At 57.5% G+C, this 26,222-nt stretch overlaps 1 protein-coding gene across 2 annotated transcripts; it reads right to left on the bottom strand.

The window, feature by feature from the left end:
* On the bottom strand, nt 1-26,222 carry PDE6B (phosphodiesterase 6B). 2 transcript variants are annotated; one of them, XM_057705546.1, is made up of 22 exons: nt 25,724-26,222; nt 22,887-23,039; nt 22,499-22,588; nt 12,180-12,320; nt 12,015-12,089; nt 11,007-11,071; nt 10,192-10,258; nt 9,981-10,028; nt 9,109-9,258; nt 8,749-8,892; nt 8,296-8,361; nt 7,669-7,815; nt 6,433-6,540; nt 5,993-6,102; nt 5,760-5,847; nt 5,341-5,441; nt 5,009-5,116; nt 4,410-4,473; nt 4,028-4,102; nt 2,543-2,626; nt 1,254-1,410; nt 1-459 (listed from the first exon to the last, which is right to left on the bottom strand). In XM_057705546.1, the coding sequence occupies exons 1-22, from the start codon at nt 26,189-26,191 to the stop codon at nt 398-400; spliced, it is 2,571 nt and encodes an 856-aa protein (XP_057561529.1). In that variant the 5' UTR covers nt 26,192-26,222; the 3' UTR covers nt 1-397. The 2 variants fall into 2 exon arrangements, with proteins under 2 accessions (XP_057561529.1, XP_057561530.1); XM_057705547.1 differs by lacking the exons at nt 22,499-22,588; nt 22,887-23,039; nt 25,724-26,222 and having other exon boundaries at nt 249-459; nt 1,325-1,410; nt 12,180-12,194.

The raw sequence follows: 26,222 nt of genomic DNA on the forward strand, positions 1-26,222 counted from the left end.
CTTTTGATTTTATTCTAAATTTTTGTGCACATATTTGTTCCTGAACCAGATGGGCACTGAGATCTGTGTATCCATTTCTCCACGTATGCACATAAACACATGTGCAGTTGTGGATACATTCACCCAGTGCTTTTAGACACAGTTTACAGACCCTTTTTGAAGATCTCTTAGTGGTATTACTATGCATCCAAAAGATGGGTGAGTGTAAGGTAGGCTACACTGTTCAAATCATTTGTACTTGGCTTTAGTTCATAAAAACACCAACGTTAAAAAAATTGAAAATATCCAAAATGGTCTTCAGTCATTTTCTCAGGCTTCCTAACCTCTTGTACCAATGGTTAGAAGCAGAGTCCCAGTGTAGGTATGGGATGAGGGGGCAGGGGGCCCGCTGACCAGCTCACAGGATGCAGCAGGTGGAAGACTGGGGTGCCGGGCCGCCATTGCAAACTTCTGTGCCCGCTGCAAAAGAAAAGACGGTGATCGGTGATGGAGAACGGCGCGGCCCCGCTCCTCCCCTCCGCCTGCCCTGCAGGAGGAAGGGCAGAGCCAGGGCTGGTCGGCCTAAGCCAATTAGCCCAGCAGTTCCTAGTTTAGCCCTTGGTGGCACTCCAGCCTGGGCCTCTCTGAAGCCAGCTTGTTTCTATTGGTTCCCTCCCCTGCAGGACATGTTGGGCGACAGAAGTTCAGGAACACAAGCAGAGACCAAAGGCAACAGCTCAGGGATTCTGACGGGGTGGGGGCTGTTGGGGGCGCGCTGACTGGTTACGGTAGAGCCTCGTTCCCACAGCGTGGGGTGCAGCTGGACAAGCTCTGCCCGCAGCACGGGGAGAGACGCCATGCCCGCTGGCTCCTGCTTGCTCTCTGCCTTCCATGGCTTTTCTGTTTTATCTCTGAGGCTGGCGCGGGCATGCAGGTAGGTTTTCTGAGCTCTTTAAGAGGGAGCTGCTGATTGATGATGGAACGGAAGAGCTGGTAAGAGTTCACTGTATCTCAGCTAGGCTTTCCTCCCCTTTGTAAGGAAGTAACAGTTACTTCCGTGTAGAGGCCCCGGCTAAGACCAGGAGCAGGCCCTTCAGTCTGGGCTCCTCAGCTACACTGAATCAGCTGTGCAGCCTGGAGCCCCGGGGCGCCCTTCACAGGGCCACCCGAAGCCTGACTTCTCTCCAGATTGAGCTCTGTTGCCTCGTGGCTGCCCCCTGCAGGCCGAGGCCCGGGCTGTGTGGTCTTAGTGGTGGCAGGAGTGGAGCGCAGACCTTTTTTGCCCGTCGTCCTCTCTGTCTCCTTCCTCTGCTCCTCCTCCAGGGCCTTCACCTTCGCCTCGTACTGGTCGGCCAGGGCCTTCCACTCCTTCCTGTTGTTCTGCAGCCGGTCGAACATGGGCAGGATCTCCTCGTGGAAGCGGGAGAACTCCTGGAAAGGGGACTGAGAAGTTGGACTGCACCCCCAGCGGCTCCTGGGAAGGCTGAGCTTCGTGGAGGGGGAGGGGGGGGCACGGAGATGCCACATTCCCAGCAAAGGCCTGAAAAGGGAGAAGGACTTGGGGGTTTGTGTCCTTGAGGTTAGAACAGGAGCTGTGGGGCGAGGTCCCCAAGAATAGAGTAGAAAACATCAAAGCAGAAGGGACATTGTCTGGCAAGGGGGCTGGGAAGGCTGGGCAGATGTGCAGGTCTTGGGGCTCTTTCACCCTCTCTCACACACATCACATGTCACACAGCACATGCTCACACACGAACACATGCTCACACACACAGGCTGTGCGGGTGGATGGAGGTGGGGCAGGCAGCGGGAGGGGAGTGCCTGGTGGACCTCAGCAGTGACCACGCGTGGTCCCGTCTTCCTCCCCAGCACTCACAGCCCCGCCTCGGTGGACACAGAAAAGGGAGCTGGTGTTTCAGTAAAGGGAAACTGAGGCCTTGGGGCTGAGGTGGGGAGTGGGAGGGGGCGGGTCAGGAAGGACTTCACTCAGACCCTGACAATCTCCTCCCTGGAGTGTGGGGTCTGCCCACAAGGCTGCAGCGAAGAAACAGGGTGGAGCCTGTGACATCGTGGCGGGTGTCACTCTGCCCCCTCACCCCCTGGCCAGTCTCCGGAGCTGATGTCACAGCACCTGCCCCAGCTCCTTGGCACGCATTCCACTGTCACTTGGCTGTGCCTGGGTGTTTGCTGGACCGGGCGCACCCAGCTGGAGACAGTGGACCACCCCTGTCCTCTCAGTGTTCAGACACTGAGCAAATGCACCGCACATACACTGCAGCCAGCGCCCTGGGAACAGCGTGCAGGCCCTGGGCAGGGGCGCCTGTGATGGGGCTCAGGAAGGGGCATCTGAGGTACGGCCTCAAGGTGAGCCGGAGAACATTCCAGAGAGCGGGCGAGCTCATGGTGCTTCTGAGGAACTGATGGGGAGGGGACCCCTTGGGGTGACACTGAGGGTTTCGACTTTAAGTGCAGATTCGAGGGGGGTGGAGCCCCACACCAGCACCCCCGTCCCGTCCCCCCGCCTCTCCCCTGCAAACCCAGCCAGGCCCTGGGCTGCCCTGCTCACCTTGTACACGAACGTGCACACGAAGTCGATGAAGCCGACCTGCAGTTTGGGGAGCTCGGCCGCCTTGTTCCGGTCCATCATTGGCTTGTGGGGGAGCGGGGACACCGTGAGGCAGCCGGTGGCAGGCGTGCCCGGCGCCGCCCCAAGCCTCCCGGACTCAGCCCCACCCCGCTTGATGAACGTATCCACAGGGTCGAGCGTGAGCAGCGCCCCGGCGAGGAGCTTGGGGGAAAGCCTGGACGCCCCTCTCCCCTCTGGGGCAGCCAGGTCAGCGTTCTGGAGAGCTGCCCTGGGGAGCCAGGGGCTCAGGCCACGTCGGCCTGGGCGGAGCTCCGAGCGCCTCCCTCCAGCTCCCCGCCGCCACGAGCTATCCATGGTGCTGACCCAAGACGTGGGCCACGACTCCTAACGGGCCAACCCCAGAGGCTCCTGAAGGAGCTGTCCTTGGTGTCTCGGCTCTGGACCGCCCCCACCCCCCCATCCCCCCACCCCAAGCGTCCTCCTGGCAGTCTCTTCCTCAGAGTTGCCCACGTCTGGAGCTCAGCGTGCCGGAGTGAGCCATGCAGGACCCTAGAGGCCTGGCCGGAGGAGGCAAACAGCTTGCCTGCCCTTCCCCCCAAGAGGCTTTGCTAGTTGGTCAGGGCACCCTTTCCTGCAGTCTGCACTGGCACGAGCCTTCCCAGCCCCGTGCTCGAAAAGCTCTTCAGTGGCTGGAGTTGGCTTGTGAGACAAAATCTCTCTCCATCTCTTCTGTTCATTGCCGAGCAGGGCGCATGTCCTTGTTCCCATGCAGGTGCCACTTCGGTCTAGCCAGATTCCTGACCCCACATTACTGACTCAAAGATCCTGGCCTCATTGTGGCCCTGTAGGCAGACCGAGTTCCAGGGACACCCAGACTGGCCTCCCTCCCTCCCCTCCACCCCTGTGAGGCCTGGCGACCATGGGGGCACAGGTCCAAGCGCTGGTGTTTTTCCAGCAGTGGACAGTCCTACCCTGCGCACACTCCAGCCCTCCTCCCACAGTCTCCGCCTCCTCTCCCCTCTCCTCCTTGCAGCCACAGCCACACCCAGGGTGAGAGCCCTGGACTCCAGCCACCAGCTCTCTCTGGCCAGCACTCTCCTCATGGGCCAGGCCTGCCCTGCCCTGGGCCTTTCTGGAGCAGCTGCCGGCCAGGCAAACGCTCACTGGGGATCTGCCTGGGCCATGGAGGCTTCGGCCATGAGCCACAGCCTGGCTCTGCAGCTCCAGCAACAGTTTCCCAGCTCTGCGGGGCATCAGAGCTTTACCCAATCCCTGTATTTTCCACAACTTTACCCAGGTCCGGACCCAGCTAAATTCTCACCAGGCTCATGTCACATGACCCCAGATGTGAGATTTAGGCCCCAGGACCCCAGAACCCTCCGGGGGTCCCCTGTCTGCACCGAGCCAGGCCTGAGGCTCCCAAGGACCATGACAGGTGTGGAGGATTCTGGAAGCAACACTCACAATGGGCTGCTGATCCAGAACCGTCCTCTCCAAGTCCCCTTGTTCCCAGAACTCAGCCGCCACCAGCAGAGCGACCTGAAAGGCGCAAGGAGGGCAGCGTCCTGTGCATCCAGGGCTCGGTCCGATGTTGTCCTGAGGTCCTGCCAGGATGGCCAGTGCCCTCGGCCTTCTGCACCCCCGCCTCCGTCCCTACTACTCAGCTTGGGCCTGGCACGCAGGAGTGCGGCAGCCTCTCCACCGTGCAGGCACCGGCCGGGCCCCAGAGCTGGGTGGCAGCCCTTGGCGCTGCTCGCAGACGAATGGGTCTGTCCCCATCCCGGGCCCACCTGGATGCAGCCCCGTGAGGACCGGCGAGACGCCTGGGGCCCCGCGTGCCTCTGACCTTGCTCTGGACTTCCCAGGGCTTGGTGATGGCAGACAGGTCGCACGCCGTCATCATCATGGCCCTGCGGGCAGACGGAGCTCCAGGCATGTCCACACGGGCTCCCCTCTCTCCCCGCCACCCCTGCAGGGCCCGGCGACCATGGGGCACAGGTCCAAGCCCCAATGTCCTTCCAGCAGTGGATGGTCCCACCCTGCACAGCAGTCCAGCCGTCCCCCCAGACTCCCCTCTTCCTCTCCCCTCTCCCGACGCAGCCAGGGACAAAGGTCGGCAAGCATTTCTTAGGGGCAGCGATTCACACAGATTCCCTTACTGGACCTCTGGGACAGGCCTGGGCCTGGACGTGGCTCTGAATCTCCACTTTGCAGACAAAGAAACGGAGGCTCATGAAGTGGGCAAGCTATTTAACTGGATGTGGCCTGTCTGACCCCAATCCTGCTGCCTCTCCTGAGAGGACAGCAGGTGAGGGGGAGCGCTTGTTTGAGGCGTTAAAGCTGTTCTTCTCTGGAGCCTTTGGGGCCCTGGGCTCCTAGTCCCGCTGGGGGAAGGTCTGCAGGATTAAGGGCAGCTGAGGGGCTGAGACCTCGCCCTCCACTCACATGACTATCTCCTTCCTCGTGGTCTCCAGGGACAGGTACTCCACCCAGCTCTTCCTGTCCTCGTAGTTCTTGGACTCATCCACAATCTTCTGGAACATTGTCCTCTTCCTGAACCCCAAGGACAAAGGGAGGGAGTCGGCCCCGCCCCCTCACCCAGGCAGGGCCCCGCCCCCACCCGTCCTACTTGCTCTTAACCCCACCCCCCTTCCAGGAGCGGTACAGAGGCCCCAAGTCCAGGCTCCGGGGGCCGCGGGGCGCGGTGTCAGCCTGGAGCCCCAGGGAACCCCAGCCAGGCTCCCTCCCGCGGGGCCGGGGCGGGCCGCGGCGCCCACTTGAAGTAGAGCGCCAGGTCCGTGGCGATGATGGCGACGTCCATGAGGTGGATCACGTGCTCGTGCTGCCGGCGGTTCAGGTTCTGGTAGATGTTCAGGGTCTGCGGGCGGGGCTCCGGTCAAGGTCCGTCCCCCTCCCCCACCCCCCTCCTGGAGGTCGTCCGTCTGTCCCTCCTGGCGCTGCTGGCCAGCTGCCACACCAGGGTCGTGGGCGTCAGACCCAGGCGGCCCCACAGGGCACCGGGCGGGCCCGGGGCCCGCCCCTCCCCCGACGTACCCGGACCCGAGCCCACCCCACCCCCGCTGGGGCGTATCCAGACTGGAAGCCCCAGCAATCCCACCGCCGCCAGCGCAGAGCCTGCGGCCTCCGGAGCTGCGCGGCGCGGGCGCGGGCGGATTCCAGGGGTGCGGGGGCGCACCTCCTCGGAGAGCAGGAACTTCCCGAACTCCAGGTGATGTCGTTCCAGAATCGAGGAGCCGTGGAGCTTGGCCAGAGGGTTCTGGGATCTGTTACGGAGGTTTCGTTAGAAAGAAGCGGTGGTCCGAGGCTGCAGCGCAGCCAGTCTGCCCCCCGCGCCCGCCTTGGGGCGCCGCTCTGCCCCGCCCCCCCTGCCCGGCGGCGCGCGCTCGCCAGGCCCCGCCCCGCGCCTACTTCATCTGGTACAGGTTGTTGGTGCCCCGGTGGTCGATGTCATGGCACAGGCCGGCGGTCACCATGGCGAAGGCCTCCAGGTCCGTGTAGTAGCTCTTCAGTTGGCCCGTCTGCAGAGACAGACACCCAGCCCTCGCAGCCTGGCCGGCACCCTCGCCTGCCCTTCCTTCCTTGCTCCAGGGGGTGGGGGCAGGCGGGGCGGGAGCGGGGGAGCTGGGCCCCACCGCGCTGCTCCCCCCCAGCTCAGGTGCCCTCCACCCCCTTCCCGGGCTGGGGGTGTGCGCCCGGCAGAGGGGCGTCCGCCTCCTCCGCGCCTCTGCCCTCAAAGGCCCCCAGCTCCCACGCGGGGGAGCCGCCACCTCCAGGTGCCTAGGGCGCTGCCCTGGGAACCAGGAGGGTCTTCACAGCCCTGATCGGGTCGGGGGGCCCCGTCCACGCACCGTGAGCAGCGTGAACATCGTCTGAGCCACGTTGAAGCCGTGGCGCCAGTTGTGGTAGGTGATTCTCCGGTACCCCTTGCTCACGGAGAACAGGAACCGCACCAGGACCTGAGGGAGGCGGAGACACGGGCTCTGGGGCCCTGAGCGCCCAGTCCCGCTGCCGTGTCCCCAGCTGACAGCGGTGTGAAAGGCCCACGTTCGGTCCCCCGCCCCACGGCCCTCCTGTCCAGTGATTCACCACTGGCCTCCAAACACCTCTGTGGGTGGCGCCTGCGGGGTGGACAGGGGGTGGCAGTCAGCCAGAGCGGCGGAGGCCAAGAGCAGCCCTGGAGTTCACAGGGCGTCCGCGGCCTCCGTCCTGTTGCCAAGCCCCAGGTTAGGAAGGGGAATCCAGGCCAGGGGGGCTGGGATATTTTAGAAGAAGGGGTCTGCGTCAGCCACGGGTATCTGAACGGGGCAGGAAGTGTGGGCACCTGGCCCCGTGATGGGGAAAGGGGGTGGTGGCTGAAGGTCCAGAGGCTGAGGGGCGGCAGGAGGGTGAGCCTTTTTCTGAAGGGCAGTTCTCGCTGGACAATAGAACATGGGCCCAGGGGAGCCTCTCATTGCTTCCACTGTGGTTTTTAGGGCCAGAAATTATTTGGAATTTTTTTCCAATTCTGTTAATATTGTCTATAATTTATTTCTTTTGTGTTTTCCTTTAGTTTTTTGTACAATGTCTTAGAAAATGCCAGCCTGCTGCACTTGTTCTCCAGGGCATAAGGAAACGTGGTTCCTTCACCTGGCCTTGGGGAAGCAGATGCTCCCTGAGGTGTGAAGGTGGAAGCAGGCCAGAAGCCGGAAAACCACAGGGAAGCGGCAGAGCTGGGAAGGCTGTCCCGTGTCCCCGGGACCATCTCTGAGGGGCTCTCTGCGCTCAGACCTAGAGGGTGCTGCATGCTTTCTGCACAGGTGCTGGGCTGCTTCTGTCTCCTCTCCCCCCATAGCAAACACGCATGCTGCCCAGTGTTGCACGTGGTGTGTCAGATTGCCTGGAGCACCTGTGTGTCAAACTTTCCGTCCATCCATCTATCCAGTCATGTATTCTAGGCACACTTGCCATGTGTATTTTGCCAGCCTGCACTGTCCATTCGGTAATGAACATGTTTGCTCCCAGACTTCCTGTGGGACCTGGGACCCCCACCCCCTCTCCCCAACCTCCTGGGAGATCTGGGACCCTGATCACAAACGACCCCTTACCTCCTGGGGGATCTGGAACTTTCGAACCACGCCCAGCTCGTAGTACATCTGGATGCCGCACTTGACCAGCTCCAGCTCCGTGCACTCCAGGTCGGAGAAGTGGAACTCATAGATGTCAAACTTGGAGGGCCCCGGCAGCATCTCCTTCTGTGGGAGGGATCGCGGGGCTGAGGGAGGCGGGCCCACCAGAGCCCCACCTGTTCCTCGTCTCTTCTCCTCTCGGGCCCTCTGTCCAGCCTCAGACACCCAGGTGTCTGGTGACATCGGGCCTGTGGCTTGGGGCACTGGCATCCCCACCCAGCTCAGCCTCCTCCCTCCCCGCTTCTCCCACCTGTGGCCCAACAGCAAGAACTGGCCGGCTGGGCAGACACGGTGAAGCTGTCAGGGAACTGACACAAAGGTAGGCACACACAGGCGCACGCAGAGACAGACGCGCACACGCAGGTGCACCGGCGCACGCGCACCCACATCGGCGCACGCCGTGGCAGGAGAGTGGGTGCGAGTCAGCCGCGTCCATCACGGGGTCGCGCTCCGCGCCCAAGCTCGCTCCGGCCTCTGGGGAACCGAGACACCCCCCACCCCCAGGCCCCCCAGTCTCCACCTGAGGGGCGGGAGTCAGATTCTGACCAAGATTTTCCCCAGCTCGTCCTCCTCGCAGTCAGCAGGCTCCCTCCCGAGGCGCTCTCTTGTTGGCTAGGAGAGAGGATATGTGTCACGAGACAGAGTGACACTGTCAGCTACACCTCTCTTGACTGTGGGACAAAGTGACACAGGCACAAAAGAACAGCGGGAGCCTCGGGAAGCCCCAGCCCGAGCCTCTGGCTTCAGAGACGGTGATGGTGCCTGGGGGCCGGCTCTCATTTCCTGCGCGTCCCCGCCTCTCCGCACCCGTCTAAGCTCTCCACTCGGACGATGATGTTGGCGCCCTCGCGTGGTACGACCAGAGGGGCGGTGGTCACTCCCTGCTCGCAGCTGAGGGCCTGAGGCACAGGGGAGGGACGCCCCGGCCGTGCGCAGCCTGTGGGACTCCAGGTTGTGTTCCTGGGACGCCCTGCCTCCCCGCGGGGGTGCCGGACTTACCAGGATCAACTGGATTTCGTCCTTGTCGCATCTCACGTGGTACAGAACCATGTCCTGGGCGATGTCCTTGCGGTTCTCCAGCTTGTTCATCTTGTCGTAGGTGTCGGTGTTCAGCACGGACCAGCCCAGGAACTGTGTGAGGGACTGCGGGCACACGTCACCGGCCACGGGCGCCCCCGGGGGAGGCTCCCAGGTGCGCCCTCCAGTGCACAGGGAGCTCCCGGTGGGCCCGCCCCCTGCCCGCAGAATGGGACCTCACAGCTCTTCCTTGGGCCTCATGCCGGGTCAGGACCCGGAGCAGGTGGTGTCCCCCACCACACAGGTGTCACCTCCAGGGCCCCACCTCTGATGGGTGATTACCTCCATCAGGACTTCATCCTGCTCATCGAAGGGCTTCCCGTCTTTCCTGTTGTAAAACGTCGCAACCCCCACGATCTCCTCCTTCTTGTTGACGATGGGCATGGAGAGGACGTTCTTGACAGCCCACCCGGAGTCATCCAGGGGCCCTTCCTGCAGGGAGGGGCGTCCAGAGCTCCTGCTGCCCTGGGTCTGGCCCGGCCCGGGCCCAGCTTCTCACCCAGGGAGCGTGAACCTAGCTGCCTCTGCCCTCACACCGCGGAGACCGGGTCACTGTTCCTCTCTGTTGGCCTTCGCCATGCGTGAGCGCTTGACGCCCGCGAGCGTGTGTCGTGACTTCTCCCGGAGGAGGCGGAGGACACTCCGCCAGGGCGGCCTCACTGTGTGAGGGCTGTGCTCACACAGGACCCCACGCATGGAAGGCCCCCCGCTTGACTGAACGCGGCGGCCAAGTCCCTCCTGCGTGTTGAGCAGGGAGGGGCCTGGCATTCCCATCCCACTGGGCCACAGGGGCAGCAGGTCCTAGCTCACATCCCACTGATGCCTGGCCAGTGAGATGGGGCGCCGGCCAGTCCCTGGAGGAGGCCCTGAGAGACAAAGCTCATCTCCACCAGCCCACCTGACCTAGGCCTCTTTCAGAAAACAGCCCGCCCTGGTCGTGCGTCCCCACGTGGGGCAGACGTGAAACCTTGCCAGGCAGCCGCGCCCGGCCAACCTGCAGGCCTGTGTGCGGGGAGCTCGTGTTTGCCGCCGTGAGCCCATGAGATCTGAGGTTGCTTCTTAAGCAACAAACACGCATTCAGTCCATCCTTTCTGAGCCACAGTACCTTCTTTCCTAGGGACAATGCATTTTCTATTGATGGGTAGACAGATACCTGAAATTTGAACATTTCTTCAGCGGGGGCATTCATAATGTTACAGATCTGAAAGAGGATCAGAAACAGTTTCCCTTGAAGCAGCCACATATACCGTGCGACTCGGGAGTGGACTGTCCGAGCGGACGAGCTCCCAGGTAGGCAGGCTGGGGGCCCAGGCGGTGGGAAGGGGTGGGAGACAGCCATCAGGTGCAGGGCTCTGGGGACTCACAAAGCCGCTTTCTGCCACGTAGGTGGGGAGGCCGCTGGCGAGGGCCCAGTGATCGGCCGGGGGCGAGCTGCCGGAGGGAAGCAGAGGGTCAGGCGGACCGGACGCACGGGGTGTGTCCGTGCTGACTGCCTTCTCTGAGCTCCAGGTAGGTTGTGGGAAGCTGGCAGGGACTGGGAGGAGGGGCGACCAGGGGCGAGGTCTGGGGGCACCCGGGCTGCCTCGTTCCTCTTTCTCTGCCCGCGCTGAGGGCCCCTGCCCTGCGGGGTACATGTGCTTCACCCCTGGGCCTGGCCCTGGATCCCAGGCCCTGCGTGGGGCCTGTGGGGTGGGGTCCTCCCAGGCTTATGGGGCCGTGGAGGTCACATGGGCATGCGGGTGTAGGGCTGGGAACGGCCAGCTGCCAGCCCTGGTCTCTGTGGGCCGCCCTGGCCTCCACCTGGCTCTGCTGCCTGCTGGGCTGGGCCCCTCCCTTCCCGCCCCCCTGGGTGTGCAGTGTTGGGCCTCCCCTGTGGGGGCTCCACCTGCCGGGCTGGCCAGGCGGACCGAGATGTGACCCCTAGGACCTCAAAGGCCAGTCGCTGCTGAGCTGGCTGCACGGAGCCTGGCGCCTGTGACGTCCAAGCCAACATCCGTGGGGCTTCAGGCCTCCCCGCCCCATCCTACCGGCCCCCACGGCGCGGGGCTGGGGGGCGCAGAGGCGTGCGGGCGAAGCCAGGGGCCGCTGACTCCGTGTGGTGGGTTCTCAGGCCCGTGCAGCCTGGGTCCGGGGTGGTCCCGCCCTCGGGTGACGCTTCTGATAAGACCCTGACACGTACGGGATGACCTTGATGTCTTCCTTGCCGTGGAGGATGTAGTCGATGACTTTGTAGAAGACGATCTCCTGAGAAGCAGACCGCAGCAGGAGTGAGGGCCTCTCCGACGGGAACCCCTCAGAGGTGACAGGAGCCGCCCTGGACACGCTCCGGACACACCCCCGCCACATACACCACACTCACACGCAGGACACACCACACACGCCCACACGCGCACACCGTGTCCACACGCACGGGCCGTTGCTGACTGTCGTGGGGCACACATGACACACTCGGGTTTACGTTCGTCTCCCCTGTGGTCTGTGTCGCACTCAAGCCCACGCACAAACTGGGCCCTGTACTCCTTCACACACACGCACGCAGCTGACGCGGGTCTGCACGTCGGTGACACACACACACGCACACTCACGTGACTGTGACAAGTCGTGGTCACAGCCAGCCTCTGTGCGGGGACTCCTGAATGCACTTGGCACACAGAACCCACGGAGTCCCTGTGACATCCTGTTATTACCCCCGTTTGACAGGAGGGGAGACTGAGGCACGGCCGGGCTCTGAAGTGTGACCCCAGTTGGATGCACAGTAGGTGGCAGAGGTACCCGCCCAGGTCCCTGCCCTGCTCACACACACCCCGCGGCCCCACTCCGGCAGATGCCACAGTGATTCAAGAGCTGGGCGGCAGGAGGACGGGTCAACCAGCACAGGTGTCGGGCGTGACGACCAGGCTGACAACCCTCTCCGGGAGGCCAGGCCTGGCCCTTGGCCCCAGAGCACCTCAGGGCTGGAGTCTGGGGAGATGGCCCTCGGGGGCCTGCCCTCTGGAGCGCTCAGATAGCCAGCCAGCCCACAACCTTGCCCTCGCCTCCCCCGCAGCCTTCCCCGGCCCTCCTTCCCTCTCCCACCCTGGGTCGGGCGGAGACAGGCCCCTTCCCACCCTGGAACTGGAGTCAGGAAGTCCAGGGTGCGTGCGTAGGCCCGTCCCTCCCTCCCCTCAGCCCACCCCCTGGGACTCACACGGCCGTCAGGCGTGCGGGGGCCTGAGTACGGCTGGGCTTCCCCCATCAGCACAGGCCACACGTCAAAGAATTCCTGGGCAGAGGAGAGAAGGGAGCGAGTCACGGAGTCAGCGGCGGGGCAGGGCCGGGCCGGCCAGGGAGTCTGGGGGCACCGAGGCCTCACCTTCTCCTTGGTCATGTCCAGGAGGCCCACTGAGTATCGGTCACAGTTCAGATAGGCCCGCACGGTGTAGAAGGCCTTGTGGAACTGCCTCTCGATGTCCGTCAGCTCCTCAAACACCTTGTTGGCCGACCACAGCAGCACCTGGGGGATGGACACACCTGTGGGTCTGTGGCCACACCCAGCAACACCTGTCTGACCACAGCAGCACCTGGGTGTGAGCGGTCACACCTGAGACACACGCATTCGCCCGGGGACCCTGAGGATACTGCCTCTCCCAGCAGCATCTCCCCAGGTGCCAGCACCCAGGGCTTGAGAACGTGACGTCATTGCTTTCCGGATGTCAAGTGCCTTTGTGGTCTCTGCCCAGCAAGTTGAGAGTGGCCCAGGCCAGACCCTGCCTGAGACATTGACCCCTGACTGGGCCCCAGGCTGCTGTCCAGGGCCACCCATCAGGCTCTCTTCCCCACCTCCACAGCCATGGCCCACAGGCAGGTCCCTCTAGGCCCCACCCTTTCACACCCACTCACCACTTCTGTGCCTTCTGACCTTTAATAAGGGTGGCCTGGTGCCCAGCCCCTCTCCTCCGCTTGCCTGGCTCCCTGCCTGCCAGCCGTCCTCGGGGCCCTCTGCATCACCCGCACCCTTTGGTGTCACAGGTAGGGATGGGCTCTGGAGACCCCACGTGTCCTAGAGTCCTCTCACCAGGAGGCAGCCCACTGCCCAGCTCTCTCCTTTGCTGAAGGAGGCTTTGCCTGTGGCCTGGCCCCACCCCCTCTATGCCCACCTCCCCCTATTGGTGGAGAAAGCTTTCCTGGTGGCCAGGCCCTGCCACCTCTCTGCCCTGTGTCTGCATCACATTCCCACTGTGACCTCAGCTCTCACTCTGACCAACCACAGGGCCTTTGCACAAGCCCTGCACCCATGGGGTTTTCATCCAGCTGCTGGTGCAACATAGACTGCTGGGCAGTGGGAATCACACGAAACTGCACGGGCAGCTCGATGCAGCAGCTCTGAGAGAAGTTCCAATGTCCCAGGGTCAAACCTATGACTTCTTTGTTGCTTCTATGGCCTCTGACCAAAGTGGCCGGGACACTTTCACAAGGGGCTTGATGGGAGCCCCCAGCTGGAGTCCAGGGGAAAGTGACCCGGACAGGCCAAGAGGGTCCTTGACCTGGGGAGGGGGCCTGGGGCCCTGGAGGGCTGCTAAGGTGGGCGAGGCGGGCGCTGTGCTGAGAGCTGCTGGAACTCGTGCTTGGGGCCCCCTGCAGAAGCAGGCACCAGGCTGAACTGCAGGCGGGGTGGGATCCAGGCTTTGTTCATTTTAGATGTTTCTTTTCAAAAAGAGCTGTGAGATGGAGCTGTGACGTAATTAGGTTTGTTTAAAATGCTGTTCAGCGTGTAAGGTCTCAGGAGCGGCTTTCTGCTGGGATTACGTGACATCCGAGTGGGAAGCAAGGCACCTGACTGGGATGTGGATGCCCGCTGTCGGAAGTCCCCTTCAGAACTCCCACCCAAAGCACATCTGTCCATGCATGTGGTCTGCAGAGCTGGAAATGCCGTCTCCAGACAGCCGTGTTTCCCAAGTGCCAGAAATTCATTTGCTGAATGGTATGTATTGCCCGCCTAAGGTCTGGTATAACTGGACAACGGAACAGACAAAAGTCGCCAACTCTCAGAATTCACTTTCTAAAGGGGAGAGAGGTGGCAGCTAGAACATGAACAAACCAGCCACCCAGGTGGCTCATTACAGGGAGATGCGTAAATAAACGCAGGGGACGCAGCAGGTGGATTGGGAGGGGATGCAGGGCCAGAGGTTGGGGGTGCTGAGGTCAGGGGAGACCTCGCCACAAAGGAGCCATGGGGTGGGAGGGACAGTGTTCTTGGCAGAGAGACCAGCAAATACAGAGGCCCCTGAGGGGAGCATGGCTGGGGAGGAATGGTGAAGTGGGGAGAGCCAGGAAGGGGCAGGGGTCTGCAGGGGAGCCCCTGAGGGCCACCCAGTGACAGGACCTAAGTTTTCAGAGGATGGTGGCTGATGAGAGGTGCAGAAGGAAGGTGACCCTGAGAGTGTGCACGAAAGAGAGCTGGAAAGTGGGGATACCTGGAGAGAGGGGTGGGGGCTCAGGACATGACAGGTAGAGAACTAAAAACCCGGCTTCTCCTGAGATCTGACTCTCCTGGAAGAAAGTGTGTGCGGTGGGGCAGGACCCAGGAAATGCTCCCAGACTTGCCTCCCTAGGCCCACACCTGGGGTGTGTGACGTTGGATTTGAATCTTGGCCTGAGGCCACTGTTTTTGAGCTGCTGATAGGGTTTGGGGAAATGTCCTCACCACAGTTAGGTGAAGGGGGCCTGGCTGAAAGGAAGCTGGGAGAAAGCAAGCCTCAAAGCAAGGGCAGAATGAAAGCCACTCAGAACACTTCCCCCAAGAGAGATGGGCTGGACCTCACCTGGGGCAGAAGGATACACAGCAAGACTATTTGAAGAAATAAAGGCTGGAAACCCCTGGAATTTGATGAAAGACATGACTATTTCCATCCAAGAAGTTCAACACACACCAAACAGGATAAACTCAAAGACACCCACACCGCGACCCACTATAATCAAGCTATCAAAAGAGAGAATCTTGAAAGCAGTGACAGAAGCGACTCATCACATACAAGCGATCCTCAATAAGTTCATAACAGATTTCTCACTAGAAACTTGGGGGCCAGAAGGCAGGGGCCTGATGTATTCAAAGTGCTAAAAGGAAAAAAAAACTGTCAAACAAGATTCCCATATCTGGCAAAACTCTCCTTCAGAAGCAAGGGAGAAATTAAGACATACCCAGAAAATCAAAAGTTGAGGGGGTTCATGAGCCCTAGACCTGCCCTGCAAGAAATGTCCTGCAGGGGAAGCGAAAGGACCTCAAACTGTGGAGAAATACAGATCCCAGTAAAGGTAAACACGCAAGCTGTGATAAAAGCTAGAACCATTGTAATGATGAAAACTATAAAATATTGTGGAAATGAATTAAAGAAGACATAAATACTTAGAAAGACATACCTTGCTCATGAATTGGAAGACTTAATATTGTTACAATGTGAATACTACCCAAGGTGACCTACAAATTCAATATAATGCCTATCAAAATCGCAATGATCTTTTTGCAGAAGTAGAAAAATCCATCCCAAAGTTCATATAGAAGCTCAAGGGACCCTGAATGTTCAAAGCAATCTTGAAGAAGAAACAAAACTGGAGGACTCATATTTCCTGATTTCAAAACATAGTACAAACCTACATTAATCAAAACATGTGCTGCTGGCATAAAGACAGACATATAGACTAATGAGGTAGCTTATAGAGTCCAAAAATAAACCCTGGCAAATATGACCAAAGGATTTTTGACAAGAGTGCCAAGACCACTGAATGGGGAAAGAGCAGTCTTTTCAACAAATGGTGCCAGGAAAACTGGATATCCACGTGCAAAACTATGAACTGAGAATAAAACACAGGAAAAAACTTCATGACAATGGATTTGGCAATGATTGCTTGAATGTGACATGAAAGGCACTGACAACAAAAGAAAAAAATGGATGACGTGGACTTCCTGAAAACTAAAAACCTTTGTGCATCAAAAGACACCATCGACAGAGTAAAAAGGCGACCCACAATGGGAGAAAATATTTGCACATCACACTTCTGATAAAGGATTAATACCCAGATTATGTAGAGAACTCCTAAAATTCAAGAACAACAACAAAAACAAACAACCAGATTAACAAATGGGCAAATAACTTAGACATTTCTCCAAAGAAGAAACACACATGGCCAATAAGCACGTGAAAAGATGACCTACATCACTAATCGTAGGGGAACTACAATCGGAACTAACTAACACCTGTTAGGATGACTACTGTTAAAAACAAAACAAAGCAAAACAGAAAACAAGCATTGGCAAGGAGGTGGAGACGTTGGGACCTCTTTGCACCATTGGTGGGAATGTAAAATGGTGCAGACACTTTGGAAAACAGTTTGGAGGGTCCTTAAAACATTGAACAGAATTACCATTTGATCCAGCATTTCCACTTCTGGGCATATACTCAAAAGTATTGAAAGCAGGGTTTCAAAGAGATACTTGTACCCCCATGTTCACAGCAGCACTATTCATAGCAGCTAAAATATGGAAGCAACAAAAGCATCCACCAACAGATGAACAGATAAGCAAAATGTGGTCTGTGCACACGATGGAATAGTGTTCAGCCTTAAAAGGGAAGGAAATCTGTAACAGGCTGCAACATGGATGGACCTTGGGGACGTTACGCTCAGTGCAATCGGTCAGTTACAAAAAGACGAATTCTGTAGGATTCCACTTACATGGGTTAAAATCATAGAAACAGAAAGTAGAATGTGGTTCCCAGGGGCTGGGATGGGGGAACTGGGGAGTGAGTGTTTCGTGAGGGTTGAGTTCCAGTTTGGGAAGCTGTATAGAGCTCTGGAGTGGATGGCTGCACAACACGAATATGCTTAATACCACTGAACTGTAGATTAAAAGTGATTAAGATATAATTTTTTGTTATGTGCATTTTACCACAGTGAAAATAATTGGGGAAAAAGTAAAGGGATGGAGAAACATATACCATGCTAACACCAATCAAAAGAAAGCTGGAGTAGCTAGAGTAATTTTACATAAAGCAGACCTCGAAAGAAGAAGAATTATCAGCAGTTAAGAGGGACGTTACGTAATGATAAAGCCGTCCTTTCTCCAAGAAGACAGCAATCCTTGATGTGTATTCATCTACCAAGAGAGCACCACGTGTCATACGGCAAAGACCAACAGAGCTGCGAGAAGCGATAGATAAATCCACTCTTACAGCTGGAAATGTCAGTGTTATTCTTTCAGCCAATTGGTAGGTCCAGCAGGCAGAAAATCAGTAAGAAAACCGCTGAACTAAACAGCAGTGGATATAATGAACACCTGCAGACGGCTTCAGCCAGCGACAACAGGTACACATTCTTCTCAAGGTCACGTGGAACATTGCCGAGATAGACCATCTTCTGGGCCACAAAACACATCTTAACACATTTAAAAGAATTACAAATCATAAAGAATACACTGTCACACCATAGGGCAAAAAGCCAGAAGTCATTAACAGCAGGATAGTCAGAAAATTCCAAGATAGATTAAACAATACACTTCTAATTAATACACGGGTCAAAGAAGAAGTGTCGAGAGAAATTTAGAAAGATTTTGAACTAAACGAAAATGAAAATACAACTTATCAAAGTTTGTGGGATGCGGTGAAAGCAGTGCTTGGAGGGAAATTTATAGAACTGAATGCGCATATTAGAAAAGAAGAATGATGTAAAATCAATAATCTAATCCTAGGAAACTAGAAAAAGAAGATTAATTTAAGCCTAAATGAAGCAGAAGAAAATAAATAATAATAAATTTTAAAACAACTCTGTGCCCCCAAGTTTGATAATTTAGATTAAATAGCTTAGATTAAGTGAATGTTTCAAAGCCTTGAAAGACACAAACTACCAATACCCACACACGGAGAAAGAGAATAATCTGAATAGACCTATAAGTATTAAAGACATCCGATCAACAAGTAATAACCTTCCAAAAAGAAAGGACCAATTCCTGATGTATTCACTGGTGAATTCTTCAAAACATTTAGGGAAGAAATTTCGGTAATTCACTACAATATTTTCCAGAAAATAGATGCAGAGGGAAGACCACTTAACCTTTTCCAAGAGGCTAGCATTATCCTAATGCAAAAACCAAATAAAGCCATTACAGGAAAGAAAAACTACAGGCCAAAATCTCTCATGAACATAGGTACAAAAATTCTTAACAAAATATTAGCAAAACAAATCGAAGGTATATAAAAATAATTATGCTCCATGACCAAGTGAGAGTTATCCCAGGTAGTCAAGGTCCAGCATTTGAAAATCAATTAATGTGGGACTTCTCTGGTGGCACAGTGGTTAAGAATCTACCTACCAATGCAGGGGACACGGGTTTGATCCCTGGTCCGGGAAGATTCCCACATGCCGCAGAGCAACTAAACCCACGCGCCACAACTACTGAGCCTGCGCTCTAGAGCCTGTGCACCTCAACAAGAGAAGCCACTGCAATGAGAAGCCTGCGCACCACAACAAAGAGTAGCCCCCCTGGCCACAACTAGAGAAAGCTGGCACGTAGCAACGAAGACGCAAAGCAGCCAAAAAAATAAATAAGTTAATTTAAAAAAAAAGAAAATTAATTACATCAATTAATGTAAGTCACCACAGTATCAGGCTGAAGAAGAAAAAAAATAACACAATCATATCAGTTGGTGGAGAAAAAGTATTTGACAGAATCCAACACTCACTCGGAAGAAAAGCTCTCAGGAAAGTGGAAATAGAGAGGAACTTCTTCAACTAGATAAAAATTCTACAGAACCCTACAGTGACTGTCATACCTGATGCTGAGAAACTGGCTCTTCCCTCAATACTGGGAGCAAAGCAAGGGTGCCCCTCTTACAGCTCACAGTCCGCATCCTACTGCACGTCCTGGCAAGTGCCGTGAGACAAGGAAAGGAAGCACAACGGACAGAGACGGGGAAGGAAGGAGTAAAACTGTCTTTGTTTGCAGATGACCTGATCATCCATGTGAAAATACCAAGGGATCAATTTTTAAAACCTCTTGGAACGAATTAGTTACTGTCTTAAGGTCACAGGATAACAAGGTTGACATACAAAAGTTAGTTGCTTTCCTTCACACCAGCAATGAACAATTGGAACTTGAAATTAAGAACATGATACACTTACATTAGCATAAAATTAAATTCTTAGGTACAAATTAACAAATATGTATAGAATCTGTATGCAAAACTCTGCAGAAATCAAAGACAATCTAAATAAACAGAGAGATATTCTCCGTTCATGAGTTGGAAACTCCTTATTGTTAAGATGCCAATTCTTCCCAACTTAGCGTACAGATTTAATGCAGAATCAATTAAAACGTCAACAAGCTATTTTGTGCATATGGAAAAACTGATTTTAAAGTTTATATGGAAAGGCAAAACCCCACAAAATAGCCAGTACAATACTGCAGAAAAGGACGGTCGATATTCCCAACTTCAAGACTATAAAGCTATAGTGATCCAGACGGTATGGTTTTGGTGAGAAAATAGGAACATAGATCAATGGAACAGAATAGACAGCCCAGAAAGAGACTCACACAAATACAGTCAACTGCAGTTTGACAAAGGAGCAAAGAAATTTAGTGGAGAAAAGCTGGTCTTTTCACTAACTGCTGTTGGAACAACTGGACATCATATGCAAAAAAAGTGTGTGTAGATGCAGACCTTACACCTTTCACAAGATTAACTCATAGACCTGAGTATAAAATGCGAAACTGTAAAACTGCTAGAAGATGACAAAGGACAAAATCTAGGTGACCTTGGGTTTGCTGAAGAGTTTTAAGATACAACACCCAGCTACAATCTATGAAAGAAAAATTTGTTAAATAAACTCATTAAAATTTAAAACTTCTGTTTTTCAGACTCATGGGCATAGAGAACAGACCTGTGGTTGTCAGGGGGGAGGGGGTTGGGGAGCGATGGAGTGGGAGTTTGGGATTAGCAGATGTAAGCTTTTATATACAGGATGGATGAACAACAAGGTCCTACTGTAGAGCACAGGGAACTCTATTCAATATCCTATGATAAACTACAACGGCAAAGAATATTAAAAAAGAATGTGTGTGTACATATATATATATATATATCTGAATCACTTTGCTGTATAGCAGACATTAATACAACATTGTAAATCAACGACACTTCAATTAAAAAAAAGAGAACATAAACCTTCTCTTTTTCCAAACACACCGGTAAGAGAATGAAAAGGTAAGCTATATCATTGGAGAAAATATTTGCAAAATACATATCCGATAAAGGACTTAACCCCCAATTTTGCAAAAAGCTGTTAAAACTAAACAATAAGAAAACAGACACCCTAATTTTAAAACGGGCAAAACTCTGAACAGACACCTCACCGAAGAGTAAGACATACTCTTAGGCGAATAAGTGCTGAGAATATGCTCAGCAGCACATGCCACTCCAGGGCTGTAAATGAAGCAGTACCAGGAAGTACCTGTTAGAGTGGCTAAACTCTAAGTAACTGACAGCACCAAAAGCTAACAAGCATGCAGAGCAACAGGAATTTCCGTCCATTGTCGATGGGGATGTAAAATGGTATAGGCACGTGTACGTGGTTTCTCACAGAGTTAAACACAATTATACCATATTATCCAGCAATCACACGCCTTGCTATTAGCTCCGCTGAACTGACAACTCGTGCCCGCACAAAAACCTGTCTACAAATGTTTCTGGTAGTTTTATTCACAATTGCCCCAAACTGGAAGCAATCAAGATGTCCTTCCATGGGTGAATGGATAAATAAACTGTGATACATCCAGATGCTGGGATATTATTCAACGATACAAAGCAATGTGCTACCCAGCCGTGGGAAGACACGGATGAACCCTAAACACATATACCTGAGCGAAAGACGCCAGTCCTAGAAGGCTGCATACTGTATGCTTCAAAGTACACGACATTCTGCAAAAGGCAAAACTATGGAGACGGTGACAATATCAGGAGTTGTCAGGGCTTTGGTGGAGGTGGGGGCTTTTAGCGTGGTGAAATGATCCTTTATGACACTGTAACGGCAGGTACACGTCAAGATGTATTTGTCAAGACCTATAGAAATTTACAGCACAAAGAATGAACCGTAATGTTTGCAAAAAAAAAAATCATTTAGTAGTTGGGGGATTCCAGGAAACAATACAGACTGTGACAAGAGAATGCAAGAGACTGCCTCATGGCTGGGGATGGGAAAAGGTGCTGACCTCAGCATTTTTGGAAATGCGTGGCGTCTGCAAGAGTAAAGGCAAAGGAACTGCACACACCTCCGTGCTCCTGTGATGCAAGCGTGTCTCCCGTGGGTCACAGGTTCCCGTTCTGACCCTGCTGTACACGTGCGCCGGAGCCGGACGATGCGTACGTGGACAGCAGAGGACAGGAGCCAGGGGTCTCCCCGTGGTGTGGAGGGGAGGAGGCTAGGATGACCCGTGTGAGGACAGCAGCAAGAACTCAGGTTCCGCCCGACGTGGGTGCGGATGGTTACGCACAGAAGCATCTGCAGACGTGCCCGTGCCCGAGCTGGCACACACACGCATCGCTTTGCTCTGTCAGCTCAGAGGGCCTGGAAGCTATGACACACCAAGCCAGGATCACATCTGCTGCCCAGATGTTGCTTCTAAGACTGGCTCCTGCACAAGGAACCAGTACTCCTTGAGGAAGGCTAGTTCTAGGACTGGGCAGGAGAGCGCAGATGAGATGGGAGCCTTTGGTAGCGCCCGAGAGCAAGGATGTGCAGAAGCCCCAAACCAGAAAAATCCACCAACCAAGCAAACAAAAACCACCCAAAATGGTGGGGTCAGTGGACGTGTCAGAGGGCACAGGAGTCCCTGAGAAGACTAGCTGAACAATGAAATCTGTCAGGTTGTGCTGGAAACACCCACGTGTCCAGACGGATAGACAAATGATGACAGAAAGAAAGAGGTGGGCGGAGTAAATCTCCTGTGCAGCCCCGTCCCCGCCGTGTGGGCCTTGGTGTCCACCCAGCAGCCTTTCTCATTGCACTTCGCAGCCCTCAGGGGACCGTGCCCGGCCCCGAGGCCTGCCCAGCCCCACACGGTAGTCCCGCTGGCCGCCAGCTTTCAGCTCCTGCGTGACCCCCGGCCCTGCCCCGGGCCCCCCCCCACCCCCGCACTGTGCCCCCCCCCCCCCGGCTTCTGCACGGGTCACAGAGGACCGTGGGCGGTGTCCCCCCACCCCCCCCGCCAGGGCCCTCAGGCCGCCTCGCTCAGGGGGAAGCAGACGCCAGTCCCGGAAGCCGCTGCTCTCCTGTGTGGCCGGGGGCAGAGCCCACCTGGAGGCTTGGCCGCGGAGTGGTGGGACCCTCTGACCCTGTTGTATGTTCATAATCCGTCCCTGCTCCTTGCAAAGAAGGTCTGAGGCGGCTTCTAAGGAGGAGTGATGACACCCCTGTGTGCAGGTGGTCACACCCCGAGGGCCAGAGGGCGAGGCACCCGGCCTCCCTGCCCTCAGCTCAGCACACTCACAGCTCCGCAACCACGATCGCAAAAGCCCCGAGCCCTCTCCCTCGAGCTGCGCAGGTGCGCACGGCCCGACATGCCTCTGTCCAGAGAGACCGGGGCCGGGAAAGCCGGACGCACCCGGGAGCCGGCGGGGTGCGCGGACGGGCCGCACGCGCGGGTACCTGGCCGCGGCGCGTCTCACAGCTGTGCAGGTAGCTCAGGTGGTAGATCTTCAGGTTTAATGTCCCGAAGTTCAGATACTTGAGGAAAACCTGAAACAAGAGTTGTGACGACAGCCGTTAAACACCCTGGTTTTCAGAGGTGCGCCCAGGTTTGGTTTGTGGAGGAGACACCCAGCTGCCCGGAGGAGGGCAGACCTCCGCCCGCGGGCTGTGAACTTGCACACGCAGATGCGTAGATGAGCCCGCGGAGCCAAGCTGAAGAGAGGTGCCCACACAGACATCACCTGCCAGGCACGCACTCCACCCGGCCTGCGCCCCGCCAGGCACAGGACTTTGACGACTCAGGGACAGACAGGTGTGTGTGCCCGGAGGGCTCCCCGACACTCACATCTTCGTCCTCACTTGTGAAACACGGGCCATCCAGTTTGTTCACAGCCATGATCACGGCCACCACATCTTTGCCATTCATGACGGGCGTGGCCAGGATGTTCCTTGTCACATAGCCGGTCAGCTCATCAGCAAAGGAGCTGAAATGCGGACACTGCGAGGCAAGAGGAGAGAAGGGAGAGGCTCTTGTTCTGTGGATCTGGGGTCCTGGCCCCCCTGGTCCCTGGGGGTCAGGGCTAAGCTGCCCAGGCCGGTGCTGAGGCCCGTGTGGCCACGCCCTGGGTATCTGGGGCCTGGGAAGCACACGAGGACATGGCCAAGGGCCTGTCCTTGGGGCTCCAGCCGACTCACTCCCTGTCACCCCCTCCCGCAGCCTGTGACCCCCAGCCCTCCATCCACAGGCTCGTCAGAGTCCTTGCCGTCATCTCCCCACCCTGCCCCCGCCCTGGGCTGCGGGCAGACCTAGCTCCTCCCACATCTGCTGCCACCTGGCTGACTGGCCTTCTAGATGCCCCTGGAGTCTGTCTAGTCCACTTGTCCCCAAGCCCCTCCTAGTCCAAGCTGTCGTCTCCTCCTGCCCTCTGCCACTTTGGGCCGGCTCCACACGCAGGACCTATCCGCCAGCCCCGGGGGTCTCCTGAGCCCGTGCTCCAGGCGGCTTCTGCTCCAGGGGGTTTCTTGTCCAACTCTGGCCCCCAGGGCAGTCTTAGAGTTGCTCTTCGGGGCCTGTCCGTGGTCAGGGGCCAGTGGACGGGGTCTTAGGTCTGTCTCCACAGGGAGCAGCTCATCTGAGCTTTGTCCTGGCCCAGCTGATTGGGGGTGACCAGCCTCAGGCCCGTCGCACCTGAACTTCACTATCAGAAACACCTGCCTAGCCCTGTCCCCGTCCCAAGGACTGGCATCCACCCACTGGCCCACGAGGGGACCTGGGCCTTGGCGACTCCCTGCCCCTCAAACCTAGCCCAGCCCTTGACTTCTTTAAAGTGCCCCCAGCTCTCCGTTTCCACTGCCCAGATCCAGCCGTCGGTCCCCGCGGCACCCCTGCCGCCCTGCCTCTCGGCCCATCGGTGCCTTGCCCCGTCCTGCCCCCGCCTCCCTCACCCGAGCCATCCGGCCCCTGGGCGTTGCCCCACGTGGCCAGCCACACGTCTCGACAGGGTCTAGATGCCAGACCCTCATGACGCGGTTTTAGAGACTGCGGTGGAGCCAGGTGCCCCCCTGAGCGTTCTGGAGCCTCTCACCCAGCTGCCTCCCCGAGAGCCCCGGGGTCTCAGGGGCCAGGCTGGGGTGGTGGGGTGACCTCCCAGCCCCGCGGCACCCCTCCAGCCACAGCGGTCCACCCTGCCCCCCACGGTGGAACGCAGGTTCTGCCTCCGTTTCCTCTCCATAAAGTGACATCTGGGCTTCATGTTACACTTATTGGAAACTCCATGTTTTGCTGATTTTGACTCTGGTCTCTGTTCCACTGAAGCTAAGATAAACAAGACCCAGCGCAGCCCTGCGGATCGCGGCCAGCGCCAGGTCCCTGCTCCACGAAGGAGATGTCCGGCTGTGGTGGGCAGCGGGGGAGACCGCAGAGGAGCCGTCCTGCTGGAGACGGGAAGGGAAGCTGAGCCCCCCCCCGGGGGAGGGGCGCACAGGCAGTTCGACCCAGACCCTCAGCGGAACCAGCCGTGCGGGTTTGGGCGGGGGGGAGGCTCACAGGAGGGAGGGGGCAGAGCGTGGTGTGGAGGAGGGGGGGCAGGGAGGCGCTCAGTGGGGCCCCCACTCCCGCCAGCCTGGTTTCCCTGGGAGTCGCGGTCCTGGGGCTGGGATCCACCGCTGACCCGCTTGCTGGCAAGGCAGTGAAGGTGACACCAACGCCCGCGATTAGCATATTCAGGTCGCGGGGCCCGGGCTCCTCGGAGCCGATCAGGGTAAGAGGATTGACGCGGAGGCGGCCTGTCCACAGCCCGTGTGTCTCCAGGGACCGGGGACCGTGGCTGCGTTGGCCGAGGCCCGTCCTGGAGCTCACGCCCTCTGGGTTCCCTCACAGCAAGCGGAGGAGGTGAGCCGGCCCACGGCTCCTGCTTCCTCCCAGGCCAGACCCGCGACCCTCTCCCAGGCAGGAGGGGGAGGGCGGGAGAGCGACCCTCCCCGCGCCACCTCGGGGCCCAGCCCCTCGCACGTGTCCGACAGGCATCGTCCCCCCCCGCCCCACCCCCTTCTCCCTGGGGGCGCCTGTCCTCCTGGCACCCCGCCTCACCCCCAGAAGCGCCGTTGGCCTCCCCTGCCTCCCATGCGGCCAGAGGCTGTCCTCCTGGGCTTCTCGGCGGCAGGCACTGTGTCCACCCCTCCTGCGCCACCCTGGACCAGCGGCTGCTTCTTTTTCCGACCGCCGCTGTGGATCTCAGTTTCAGGGTTACGCCAGGGCCACGGCACTGAAAGCACCGAGTCCTAACCACTGGACCACCAGGAAACCGGGACTTGCTTCTCCTGAACCCCCAAACTTGCCCGCCTCAGTGAGCAGTATGGTCTCTGATGAGGTTGCGAACGGAGGGCTCTGGGGTCCACCAGCCCCTCCTTTCTGGGTCTCTGCACCTGCCCCAGCTCAGACCCCTTCCTCCCCAAACCGCCATCCGGGGAGGCGTGGGTCAAGGGGGCCGCAGGGCCTGCCCAGGCCGCCCTCCCAGGCACCTCGGGGCCCCTTCCCTCCCGTGAGCTCTGACCTGGACCTGCTCCACTTGCCTCCCGGAACGCCTTCCTGAAAGCTGAGGGTCCGCTCATGGCCAGTGGGCCGACCTGTCCCTCAGAGCCCGTGGGAACCCCTCGCGGACCCCCACAAGGCCCGGGACCCACCTCCGTCACGTCCTGGACATTCACCATCTTCTTGGCCTGAGCCACGTGGCCCACGACCCCGACGTCCAGCGGGAAGACGATCTCGGAGTCGGGAGGCACCAGGCAGTCCTCCAGGACGCTGCCGGGCTGCACGCTGAAGAGGCGCGTGGCCAGCTCGGCCACGCCGTTGCGCTGGCGGTACATGAAGAGGCTGCAGCGGTCGGCCTGCAGGAGGGGGCAGAGGCGCCGCAGGATCTTGAAGACCACCCGCTCCATGTTCACGCTCTCCTGCATGTCCTGCACCAGCTCGAACAGGGCCGCGCTCTCCTCCACCTGGCACAGCTCTCGGAAGCTCGTGCAGCCCGCCGGGCGCCCGTCCTCGCAGGCGCTGGCCGCATCCTCGGGGCTCAGCTTCTTTCCAAAGTACCGGGCTGCGAAGCCGGGGTTCCGGTCCAGGAACGTCCGCACCTGCTCCTCGCCCAGGCTCATGGTGTCCGAGAGACGCGCCAGCCCCCGGCGC

The sequence above is a fragment of the Hippopotamus amphibius genome, chromosome 13, assembly GCF_030028045.1.
Source record: "Hippopotamus amphibius kiboko isolate mHipAmp2 chromosome 13, mHipAmp2.hap2, whole genome shotgun sequence".
NCBI classification, from domain to species: domain Eukaryota; kingdom Metazoa; phylum Chordata; class Mammalia; order Artiodactyla; family Hippopotamidae; genus Hippopotamus; species Hippopotamus amphibius.

Coding starts and splice junctions, on each gene's coding strand:
- PDE6B (XM_057705546.1), bottom strand. CDS start 26,191: ATGAGCCTGGGCGAGGAGCAGGTGCGGACGTTCCTGGACCGGAACCCC. Junction 11,072..12,014: donor CCCGCACGCCTGACGGCCGT/GTGAGTCCCAGG, acceptor TCTGCTTCTCAG/GAGATCGTCTTCTACAAAGT. Junction 9,259..9,980: donor AAGAAATGTTCAAATTTCAG/GTATCTGTCTAC, acceptor CCCTCCCTGCAG/GAAGGGCCCCTGGATGACTC.